Source organism: Oreochromis niloticus, linkage group LG5, assembly GCF_001858045.2.
Source record: "Oreochromis niloticus isolate F11D_XX linkage group LG5, O_niloticus_UMD_NMBU, whole genome shotgun sequence".
Classification (NCBI taxonomy): domain Eukaryota; kingdom Metazoa; phylum Chordata; class Actinopteri; order Cichliformes; family Cichlidae; genus Oreochromis; species Oreochromis niloticus.
This window is the reverse complement of record NC_031970.2, coordinates 28,596,504-28,608,774: the sequence shown is the minus strand read 5'-3', so window position 1 is coordinate 28,608,774 and position 12,271 is coordinate 28,596,504. Positions and strand designations below refer to the sequence as shown.

General features: G+C 38.6%; 1 protein-coding gene across 5 annotated transcripts in view; it reads right to left on the bottom strand.

The window, feature by feature from the left end:
- slc2a9l2 (solute carrier family 2 member 9, like 2) overlaps window positions 1–11,978 on the bottom strand; it is a 90,475-nt gene extending 78,497 nt beyond the window's left edge. Inside the window, exons 1-5 of one of the 5 annotated variants that reach the window (XM_025907412.1) lie at window positions 11,822–11,975; window positions 8,695–8,832; window positions 6,927–7,006; window positions 3,265–3,824; window positions 2,676–2,774 (exon numbers count right to left, since the gene is read on the bottom strand). In XM_025907412.1, coding sequence (XP_025763197.1) covers window positions 2,676–2,774; window positions 3,265–3,303 — 138 coding nt within the window. In that variant the 5' untranslated portion in view covers window positions 3,304–3,824; window positions 6,927–7,006; window positions 8,695–8,832; window positions 11,822–11,975. Of the gene's footprint in view, window positions 1–2,675; window positions 2,778–3,264; window positions 3,825–6,926; window positions 7,007–8,694; window positions 8,833–11,821 lie in introns of all 5 variants that reach the window. The other 4 variants (XM_013270020.3, XM_013270019.3, XM_003442766.5 and 1 more) reach the window with 4 other exon arrangements.
- Between the last annotated feature and the right edge of the window lie 293 nt (window positions 11,979–12,271).

Below are 12,271 nucleotides of genomic sequence, written 5' to 3'. Positions count from 1 at the left end.
AGTGTGACCTGACCAGAACTGTGGTGCATGAATCCACTGTTTTCCTGTGACTTAATAGAAGGAATGGTAAGGTTTTAGATTTTAAAAACAAAGTTACTATGTTGCGTCACACTAAACTGTGTCTTAATAAATCCATAAACTTGAAAATATTGTAAATGGTAATGATCACAAAAATGGTTTAAAATGGTATTTGTAAGAATATCCTTTTCTGTAAACTTCATTTTAAAAATGTTTACAGGCTTTAAAGACCGATTCCCCTTTAAACTGTACTCATTTCTTCACCAGTGCAGCCACTTGAGGGTACACTTCACCCACTCCTGCTGTAGTCATGATCATAATTCTAAGTGAACGGTGGCACAAATTAATATTTGCTTCAGCGATTTTCATCAAAAGCTGGACAACCAGTTTTTGTGTTTTCTGCAGTATTAGTTGTTAGTGTAGGTGTAACTGCAGAGCTGAAGGTCGTGGCGCTTGAAGACTAATTATATAACCTGTGAGACATCTAATTACCTCTGAACAAACAAACGGCCTGATTGGAAAGCATGACCTCTGAAAAACGTTTCCCATCCAAGTGGCACCACATAATTGAACTTGTACATAAAAGCAACTCAAAAATGCAATTTCTGTTTCACCAGTCACAGAAGATATGGACATAAGTAAGCAATTCTAAATGCATGTATCAGATGATTTCTTTTGATTCCTTTGTTGAGAGACCTTAGTACTAAAGTTATTGAGTTAAATTTAAACAGAGAATATAATATAAAAAGAGCTTTCTGTAATCATTTAATGTAAACTTACAAGAACATTGGCTGCACATGTTGTATTTTTTAGATACACATTACTTTGCAAAAGTAACCCCTCATTTCTTTATATTTTTTGCTGGAAAATTTGAAATAGTTGTAGCACTGAATAATACATAGAAACACAGTATATAATGCAAAAACAGAGTCCATACAATTCTAACAAGCTAGAAAGTCAGTATTTGGTATGACCACCTTTACTGCTTCAATGCTGTTGAGGTTCAAGCTCTAAGAAGACTCATGACTCATTGTATTGCACTGTGTATGCTTTTAGTGCATTGGCAGTGTGTTTGGGATCAATGTCGTACTGGAAAATGAAGCTGCTGCCAGTCACATGCTTTCCAGATGATACTGCATGGTGGATCAACTTTTTCATCAGACCTGTTGCCACTGATTTTCAGTCCTGTCCATGTGTAACTTAACATACTTCTGCCTTTTTCTCCCTGTTTTTGTTCCTTAAGAATGGCTTCTTGACAGCCACTGAGACCATTTCTGATGAAGCTTCATCAGGCCTTTTAGGTCACATGTCAGGTGTTTGTTGGAGTTCTTGTCCTGTTTCTTAAGGACATGACTTTTACATCCTGTTCATCTGCTGCAGATAGTTTAGGTCTGCCACTTTATTTTCTCCTCCACTTGTCCAGTTTATTGAAATCTTTCAAAGACACACAGCACACCTTGACGAGTTATGCCAAGTTTTCAACTAATAGCTCTTTGGGAATCACCTTTTTGGTGTAAAAATATTATTTCGTGCCTGTCAGTCTTTGTAATTCTTGACATATTCTGTAGATTCAACAAAAGAAATGGGAAAAAATTATGAGGTTTGCAACAGGCTGCTAGTTCCATAAAAGATATAATTTAAAATTGGTTCTTTGCTACGTTGTTTATTATGTGCAGACACAAATATGTCAGTGTTCAGTGGCTTAACAAACAAACAAAGGAAAAAAACATTACTCTGAAAATGGTCAGGTATAAGGACTGGACTGAAACTCATTGAAAAAACTCCCCAAAACTTTGAAAGACCTCCAGAAAGCCTGAAGAACTACTACACAAGAGCAATTTACAAAGCTTGTCTCCTTGGAGGCAAAATATAAAGAAACGAAGAGTGAGACTTTACCACAGTACTCTAAAATGTAGTAAGTAAGTAAGTAAAATTTATTTATATAGCGCTTTTCACAGATAAAAAATTACAAAGTGCTTTACAACACAAGACATGGAAATATAAAACAATGTAACAGTAAATAGCAATGTAAAACAATAAAAGCAACGTAAGAGGAAATTAATAAAATGCTTTTCTAAATAAAAATGTCTTCAGCTGTTTTTTAAAAGAATCAATGGAGTCCGTGCAGCATAGAGACAGTGGAAGAGAATTCCACAACCATGGTGCCACTGCCTGAAAGGCCCGATCACCACGAGTTTTAAAACGAGTGCATAGTGTACAGTATATTTAATATAAGTATATGTATTTGGTCTGGAGGTTTAGGCTCCCCTGTTCTCAGCTGCCCAAACAAACTGTGAAACCATTAATCTCGCAGGACACTCCCCTGGGACTGTCCTGCAATCACATGGAAATAATACCTATATATAAAAAGTATACCTAAAGGTATTATGTATCGGTATATTACCTGTAAATGATCACTGTACTGGGGATAAGCCTGACTACAACAGTGTCTATAAGTGTGATATACTGTGTTCATTTTGAATAATTTCTTCTTAATGGGGGGGATCTCTGTAATTGTACCTTTATTAAAACCTGGTTTTAGCATTGCCATTCAATATTTATGGATGAGTACTAAAGGTTTAATTACCACACAAAGAAAACATACAAAATCACTTGTGGTTCCCTGCAAAAAGGCTGAGAACAAGTGTTTGACTCACCAGAGCAGGAGCGTTGACCACAGAGAGGTTGTAGCCATAAAGGAAAGATGAGCCCAGGGAGCCAAAGAAGGCAGCACACAACAGGCAGGCCGTGAGTGACTGCTAATGAGAGAGCACACATGAACACATTATGCTAGTCATGCAGTCCTTTCCACATTGGTGTTGATCAATGCCAAGGGCAGATTCAGTCAGGGGAATTCAACCCTGGGTGAGTTGTGTAACTCTGGGCATCAATGCCAAGAAAACAGCTTCTTAAATCCATGCTTTGTTTTTTATTTTGTCAATTGTGTCATTTTAGTGCAAAGTCAACATTGTGTGAAATACATTTCTCATGACAACTGAATGTATTATTACTGAAAATGACAAAGGAGGATGGGAATAGGAAATAAACTGTGATGACCTGAAAGAAGCTCATTAAACACTTCAATACAAAAGAGAAGGATAGAATTTAAAAATTCCAATAAAGGGGTTAAAATCATAACGGTTTGCCCTCAGGGTAGCACATGATGAAAGGAGATAACATCATTAAATTGAAACCATTTTCCATCAGGAGAACAAACTTGATTAGCAGACTTTATTGCATACTTACTTTATGAGTATCCTCTTGGCAAGGTGCTACACTCTCCATCAGAAGGTTGTGTAAAATATTAAGTAAACGAGTTATAGAAGAATATGAATTTCTATTGTGTATAGGTTTACGGGAGAGAAAGGGTTAAATAATGACCAGGAATGTTAGGAATCATCCTCTGGGGACTATACTGGGGTAATCTAGGTGTTTGCTATTATATGTTGCTATAAACCAGCGGAGAAGTCTAGTGGCAACAGCAGAGGCACTGAAGAGGCAACAACAACACAACCTCCAAAAAGGGAATGACTTCGTACTTGGTAACAACAATCTATGGCTCTCTCTTTATCCTTATTAGGTGATTTATCTCTTTCTTCTCTTTGCTTTTTGTTAGTGTCTTGAAATGGTTCGAGCAGCCTGGGTTGCACAAGTCGTCCAGCTCCTCGAGGATGACACATTAATACATGCCACTGCAAGACGTTTGCCGTGTCTCACAGAACAGTCTCAAAAATGTAAAGGAGATCCCAGGAGAAGGGTCGTGGAACCGTGGAACCATCATCAGCACAGCACCAGGATCTGCTCCTCTGTGTAGGAGGAACAGAAGAAGCACCGCCAGATTACCACAAAAAGACCTCCAGTGGGCTACTTCTGCATGTTTCTGACCAAACTATGAGAATCAGAGTCCTTGAGCATGACATGAGGGCCTGATTTCCTGTAATGAGGCCTGTGCTCAAACTAGTGTCATTCAGCTTGATTGGCATTTGCCAGAGAACCCCAGAACTGGCAGGTCTGCCATTAGCACCCTGTTCTATTCACAGATGACAGCGGGCTCACATTGAGCACATGTGACAGATGTGAAAGAGTCTGGAGAAGGCGTGCCAATCATTATGCTACCTGCAATATCATTTAACTTGATTGATCAAGGTAAGCATAACCTTGGAGGGTCACACAGATCTCCATGTGTTAGTACCAGTACCCTGACAGCTGTTATGCATGGGGATGAAAACCTCAGATTCACCATCAGGCCTTACGCTGGTATAGTGAGTCCTGGGTTCTCCTAATTCAAGACAATTTCCAGCCAACTGTGGCCAGAGTGTACAGGTTCCTGGTTGATTAATGCACTGATACCACTGACTGGCTCTCACTTTCCCAAAACCTGAATCCAATTGGGGATCTCTGGAACATTATGAGTCAGTGCATCCAAAGACACCAAATAGCTTCACAGAGTTCACTAACGGCCTTTTCCAGGTCTAACAGGAAGAGAACCCCAAGGACACCAGCTGTCATCTTATCAGGCTGTTGATGGGAGTGTATACAGGCAACATATGCACTAGTGAGCCACATATTATGACACAAGTTGTATCAGCATGTGTAACTCTGATTTTTGGTGTGTTTTCAAATGCAGTCATCAAAGGTTTGACGATTTTCATTTCCACTGACGAAACTTGTTGAGATTTTTTTCTCAAGAAGTTACACAATGTGTGTCAACTTGAATATTTCATTCACCAAGATCCAGTGTGTGATTTAAGTGCACATTTTGTACGTGTAATTAATTTGTTTTATAGCAACAAACAGATTTTAAAACATCATGCAGCATTAAGTGAAGGATGATAAGCTTTTCTATGAAGTACCAACCTATACCTTGGACCAATAGGCTGCAAAGACGAGCCAAAAAACTGAATGCACAGTATTGTTATCAAGTCCATGAGGATAAGATGCAGTAGAGCTATGAGGAGCCAGTGATTAAAGCTAAAGAAAATGAGTAGTAGACTGTAGATAAAGCTTTAGGAGGAGGAAAGGAAGGAAAAGTAGGGATTCCAGCTCATAATGATAAGCTAAACGGGGGGGTGTGGGGGAGAGGGGAGGGGAAGGATATTCTGGATAGCATTTGAAATTACATTTGATCCACAATGCTATCTGAGAAAAAGAAGTCAAAGTAAAGGAAACCACATCACAGTTAAAGGAGATGAGCCAAAAAGCAAAAGCATGAGCTGAAGCTGAAACAGAATACATAAGGCTACTGCGAGCCTTGAATACGCATGTATAAGTCATCCTTATATATTTTTAATAAAGAGTAAAATCTCAAGCAATCGCCTAAAAACCCAGGGAGTAGTGCCATATAGGGGAAATTGATATCTCATATTTTTAAAGGTTAAAAACTCACTGATAGTAGCATCTTTCCCACAGTCCCTTAAAAATATGTCCCAGTGACGCTGAGAGTTGTTTTCACGTATGTGTAACGGCATGTCTTTCCATGCATTTCCTTTGTTTGGTAATGGATTCTCTAGAGCCCCTTAAAGCTTAATCTTACAAACTTTGAAACAGACATATGTGCATGAGGGAGTTGGACTAACAATGGTGCGGATGAGTTACTTACAGGTACTTATTTCAAAAATGTACAGTGAAGACCAAAAATAAAAACAGACATTTGAACCCACAGCCCTTCACTGATGGTGGACTAAATGCAGCATGTGTTTGCCAATATTTCTTAGTAGTATAGTGGTATAGTAGATATCATAATCAGTGTCATTGAGAGGTATCGGATGTCTAGCTATTTACAAAGATAAATCTTGCTTGGGTGAACATGCTATTTGATATGAACACTTCTATTATCAAGACAGAGGGATATGAAAATATAACATGAATTTGTCCTAAACTACGTTCTCACTCAGGGGCTCAGTGTGACAATCACTTTGTAGTATCTGTGAAGAGTTAGGCGCAAATTCCAACACAACTAATTTTTTTTCTTTTCATAAATACAACAATACACAAATGACAAAATTTCCTCAAGTGGCTTTGAGACCTATACAGCATTTGACATCCACTGTCCTCAGTAACAAGCAAACACACACACTTGTGTGATTTGAGTACTTGTCAGAAAATAAGAAAAATGAACACCCAGCAAAACATAAAAGAGAAGAACCAATTAAATTCTGTTTATCCCAAAGCACATTTCCAACCACCCAGTGTCTTCTGTTTATCCGATTAAGGCTCTCAGCTGTCATAGGGTGAAAAGCGAGGAACACCCTAGAAAGACTGCCAGTCCACTGTAGAGCTAACACAAAAAAGACAAGAACCATTCACACTCACATCAACACCTACGGACAATTTAGAACTGCCAATGAACCTAATCCAGTGTGGACTGTGGGAGGAAGCCAGAGTACCCAGGGAGAACCCACATACGCACAATGAGAATATGCAAACTCCCTCAAAGCTCACACAAATCTATGCATTTTAGACATAACACTGTTTCTACAGAAGTGGAATGGCCAAAAAATAAAAGTAAGTAATGAAATTTGCAGATCCACAGACAGATTTTATTGCAACATAATTTTAGTTTTAGTTACCACTAAAGCTGATGTCATTTTAGATCAAAAAGTGGGGTTCCAAGTTTCAGCAGCAGGTTTTAGGGAAAAAGCTGGAAATGTATGTGTTTCAGTTACAAAGGTCGTGTACATATTTACTGAGGTGCAGTATCTTCACAGCTATATAATGTCCACGGATAACATAACGGGTTAATGTATGACAGACTAGCCAAATAACAGGGAAACCAGAGGTCTGTATAGTACTATTAGGACAGGGCTGTTCCTCCATAAAACAAAGACATGATTGTCTATATTATAACATTTTTCATGCCAAAACAACACAAAGAATTACGTAAGAATTAGTGCCTTAATCTGACTAACCTTCTTTTCAGAGTTGTTAGTGCTGTCATCTTGGTCAGTCTGATCATCCTTTTGTTCGTCCATGTTCACGTGTCAGCAACCTTAAATGAGAAGGCCATGTTATATCATATGAGATACGTTGTCTATATGGAAAGGAGACGGGACACATTTCACAATGAGGACGAGGAGGAACCGAAAACTAAGTGAAACGTGCTGAAAAGGAAATGACCTCTTTGTACGGGCATGCAGAACATCTTTGTAAGCCAGAAAGCAAACTGGCTTTCTGGCTTGCAAAAGTGTGAAATGTTACCCCCAGCTTGAAGTTTTGAGGGGATTTTACCCACTTGCTCAACAACAGGGGGAACACTGGTCTTGATTTAAAGTGCACTTTAATGTCGTTTTCCACTGCTAGACCAGCTGACTGATCAGACTCAGTCTGCCACCTAGTGGTTATTAGAACAGCAGCACGCAATCATTGGGCAGTGGAAAACTGGTAGGGTTAAATAAAAAATTACACGAAGTTTTATCCACCACAGGTTACACGGTGGTGAAAGGGGAAGAAAGAGAACTGTACTTTTTATGAAGCTTTTTGGGGATTCTGAACAAACCAAAGACAAAACCAGAAAGAGGTAATTCATGCAGTACTGATAGGAGTTGATATTGTATGGCACTCCTCTCTGACTTCAAGGTTAATTACATTTTGCATTCAGACAGTTTCTGAAAAGTAAATTAGTCTCTGACTGGATGCAAATGAAAGCCAGCAGGACTCTGAGTCACAGGGAGCAGGATCAAAACCCACAGCTGTGGATTGAATTCTTAAGAAGACGTGTGACAAATCAGATTGTTCTTGTTTTACCTACCTGATTTTACCCAAAGGATCACTGCAACTTTTTAATTAAATCAGCTGTTTGATCAGGAGGTCAAATTAGTGATCTGGAAGCTATAAAGTAATAAATGTGATTAATTTTATTGCCAGCCTGAGTGGATGATTTATGTTTTACGGTGTATTTCTTCAACAATAAATGGCTGTGAAGGCTAACACATTTAGCATTTTGAAAGTTTCATCAGGCATGAGACAAAATTCATGAGGTGACTGTATCTGCAATGGGAAATGTGCTCGTTCAAGCATCAAACGAGTCCGTCTTGTTTCAGAAAATGTTTTTAGTTGGTTGAAACAGTTTGTACAAGGACTTCAAACTGTTTGCCTTTTAATGATGTTCTGCGCTGTTGGAAGCCACCCAGATAGATAACAAGCAAAAACAAATCCACATAGTGACCCTTAGCAGTGTGACTGTTAGGGTGTTAGTCTGAGATTCTACACCATAACTCTCAATTAGTGCAGTGCTGTAGGTGAAACACCACCTCATCAAAGCAAAATCTTTCTCCGGCTTATAAAACCCAGACCTCATGTAGTCTTGAAAAGTGGCTTTCAAAGATATGCACCTTGCTCCACGATTTTTGTATGTGGTACATCCTATACCCAGATAAAAAACAACTGCTGTCAATAAATAAAGTTATGCTGTCTTATATATAACAGAAAAATGACTAAAAAAGGCGACCTGTGCAAGCCACTTTCTTTGCACAATAACACACTGCAATGTAGCAATCTAGGAAAGATGACTCGACAAAGACAACTTTACTGGACTTGTTCAGCTCTGTTAAACAAAGTTTGGTAAAACAACACAGGCCATGGTGTTGTGAATATAGTCAACATATCAAAGCCCACCGTGGATACATGTAAGTCAGAAATGGTTTTTAACAAAAAGTATGACTGTGGGCATATACTTACCCAGCATTCAGGCAACGTATCCAGCGCATACAAAGAGAATACTCCCCAAACATTTCCCAGACATAACTGTGATAACAGCACTGAGAAATGATTAACCTTGAGTTCTTCCCTCCCTCTCCATATTTGAGATCAGCCACACTGCAGATAAAAGAACAAATACGCTGCATGTGTATTAGCTGGTATTACTGCATAACTGAGACACACACACAGCAATAACTGATCTGTCTACTGTCCTGTCTTAATAAGAGAATGAACAGTTTCATGAGGATGGTGATAACAATTTATTACGCTTGATTAACTTACAGAAAGAACTCTTCCTCGAAAAAGGGGGTGGGGGTTTCGATGAAACACATTTTTCTTCATTAAAAGGCGTATTAACCAGCAAGCTGCTCCACAGTATGAATTGATTTTAAATAAAGAATTTATGCCGTGGGGAAGAACAAGGGCTGTGAAATACACAACAAATGCACAAACATACCGCCTACATTATATTCTATAGTAAACTCAACAACCACTGCACAACTGTATCGTGGCACAAGTAGCTTCATTTTTCATTTTGCTACAGTAAAGCACAGGTGTACTCCAGGAACTGGTGGCATCACTCATAGATGTGATTACAGGTGTTTAAAGTCTGACTTCCAACTGCATCCACATGTTTGACACTTTGAAGTTCAAAGTTCAAAGCAGTGAAATTCAGGTCTTCAATCACTAAGTTCACTTCTCTGCATTCGAATCGGACACAGTCGGTAAAATGCACCCAACTCCTATATGCTGTGGGATAGCAGGTGCACTGGCTATTTTATATTTTATTCACCATTCAAATCACTATTGAACTAACTGGGGGGGTTTCTCGTTTACTAGATAATTTGTTAGCTCCCCTGTGTCTCTTGCTTTTCCAGGTCAGTTTTGGGTACTTTAGATTTGGGTCTGTTAAGTAGTTGGTTAGTTATGTTACATTGTTATCCTATGTTGGCATTACCACTTGAGTTTAGTTTGGTTTATTTGATCTCTTCTAAAGGCCCAGAGCTATATTTGACTTCTTGAAAACTCTTTTTTTAATACTCATTGTGTTAACCCTAACCCCCTAGTATATTCATATTCAGAATCTATTTATAAAGATTATAAAGTGATAATACTGAAAAGGCATTGTAAAAGCATGACTATATTGTGTCTCTTATTTGTCACATAGTACATTCAAGTCAAATAAGGATTTCATTATTATGCAACAGAAAGTCATAATTACAAGACATGAAATCGCCGTTATGAGCTCTCCCGATGAAACAAGAAGTTCTGATACAGTAGGTCATAACTATGAGAATATGAGGTCACAATTAACAGAAATATTTTGTTTTTCGACATAAAGGTAAGGATTCTATAAAAACAAACAGACTTGCAGATCAGTGTCCTCTTTCTTCCATAGCCCTAGGTCCAGGGTCCACATCCATACCTACAGCTAGTGACTCTCACATGTCTTTGGACTGTGGATCAACTACAGGAAACCAACACCAGCAATGGGAGAAGCAGAAGTCTAACAAAGTCCAAACAAATGACAACCAGGAGATTCAAACCCGGAACACGCTGCAACTCACTGGAACCATTTTAGTACCATCTATTATGTTTGGGAAAAAGGAACATAAGCCTTCTCCTTCATTTCATGCATGAAAACACTGCATTCAGACAAGATCGAGATCCTGGAACTCACCATGAAATTTGGTATATAGTAAATCCCATCCAGGCGCTGGAAATGCAAATGTACAAATACCATGCTGATAAAGGCTTGTCTCTCAAAATATAAGAACAATGAAGTGTGGTCATCCGGCTTAACCACACACCACATTGTTCGGCCACATTCCTAGAACTTGTGTGAGAATGAGGAGCAAACCATTCACGAACACAATAATCCAAAGTCCAGAACAGACCTAGGATGAGAGAGCGAGACCACTGGCTGTTCAGGTAACGTGAACATTCAGATGAAAGTATTCCACAGAGACATGTCGGAGGCTAACATGCTATCAAAAGCAGCAACAATAATATTGCAACGCCAAAAAGAAAAACCTGATTTTGCAGGCAGAAAGAACCATGAGATGCTGCAGTTTTAGTGTTTAATCCTCAAAAAAAAAAAAAATCTCCTCAGGCAGCTTTTTCAATGGCTTCTTTTTCACTGGCTTTTTCAATGGCTTCTTTATTCTCCCTCAACCTCACAGTAATTACATTTTTAAACAGCTTGTGACAACTATTTATAATGCAAATACGTGAATCACGTGAGGTTTTTTTTAACAAAATTGCAAAGTACAGGCTCTACAGCAGCAGCACATGGCTGAAGAATTAAGCAACAACTCTTTTTTTCTTTTTTGCTTTGAAAACTGTCCTAAAGAAACATTTGGGTCAATAGCTGCCGTGGGAAAAAAGATACGGCTGAGTAATGAAACTCGGGCTTGTAAGCTGAACACCCCCTTTGGGACAGCTTTTCTCAGCTCGGGAGTCTAGGTAACACAAGTATTAGATTGCCTGGGGGGGGGGCTTCCAGGAGGGGAAAAATCCATATACTGTGTCAAACCTCCGAATTCATACTTGAATTTTTATTTTAACAACAAAAATATTGAACCTAGGATGTCTTGTGTATTTTATACATTGCATGTTACACACTGGGGTTAAAATGTGCTCAGTCAAAGTGTACTACTGCAATAATGTACAATATAATATGACCGATATGGATATATTAAAATAAAAAACAGCAGATGCAAACATAAATGGACTGGATATATATATACATATATATATCGTGTAAGACTGCCAGTTCAGTAATACTTCCCCTGCTTTACATCTCTTCATGTGCTCTGATAACTTGGTAGACAGTTAAAGCCAAAGTTGTGCCAACAACACAAAGTTCATGTCCTAGCCTTGTTTTATCTCTGAGATCATTCTCTCTGGTGCTTTCTACTCCACTGACTTCACATAGTCATGACAGAAAACTGTTGCTACTACTGCGATGTCACTGTCAACAAAGTATTTTTCCACAAGTGGGGAAAAAACATGAAAGTTCCCAAACATTCCCCTGACGACAGCAGCATTCATTTTGTAAAAAGAAAAAATACATAAACAAGCATAAGAGAGAGAGTAAACTCACCAGACCCTGTTAAGAATCTTTCTGTCCAGTGCTGGGGTTTCCCTGCAGATTCAGAGAGTAGCCATAGGCACGTAATTAAAAAGTAATCATTATCACATGCGAGCCTGTTGGATAACTTAATTTGCTGAAGCTGGACATGAAAAGAGAAAGAACACTGCTCAGACAGGAACTCAGTCAATCATTGGCCTGATAGCATTACATAATGTTACTGCTGGAAGAAAATAACGGTTTAACAAGCGCTGACCTTTGAACATCTCTTTTACAGCACTTTACATCATTTTTAATCAACACATTTCCCTGACTATTCTTGTTTTTAATCTCATAGTATAGTATTTCACTTGCCTTTTTATTTGCCTTTCTCTAGCAGGTTGCTTCAAGAAGTCCAGCTGAGCTCCTTCTCACTCCAACACAAAACCTGTTTGAGTCAAGCTGTTTCTTTCTTAAACTGCT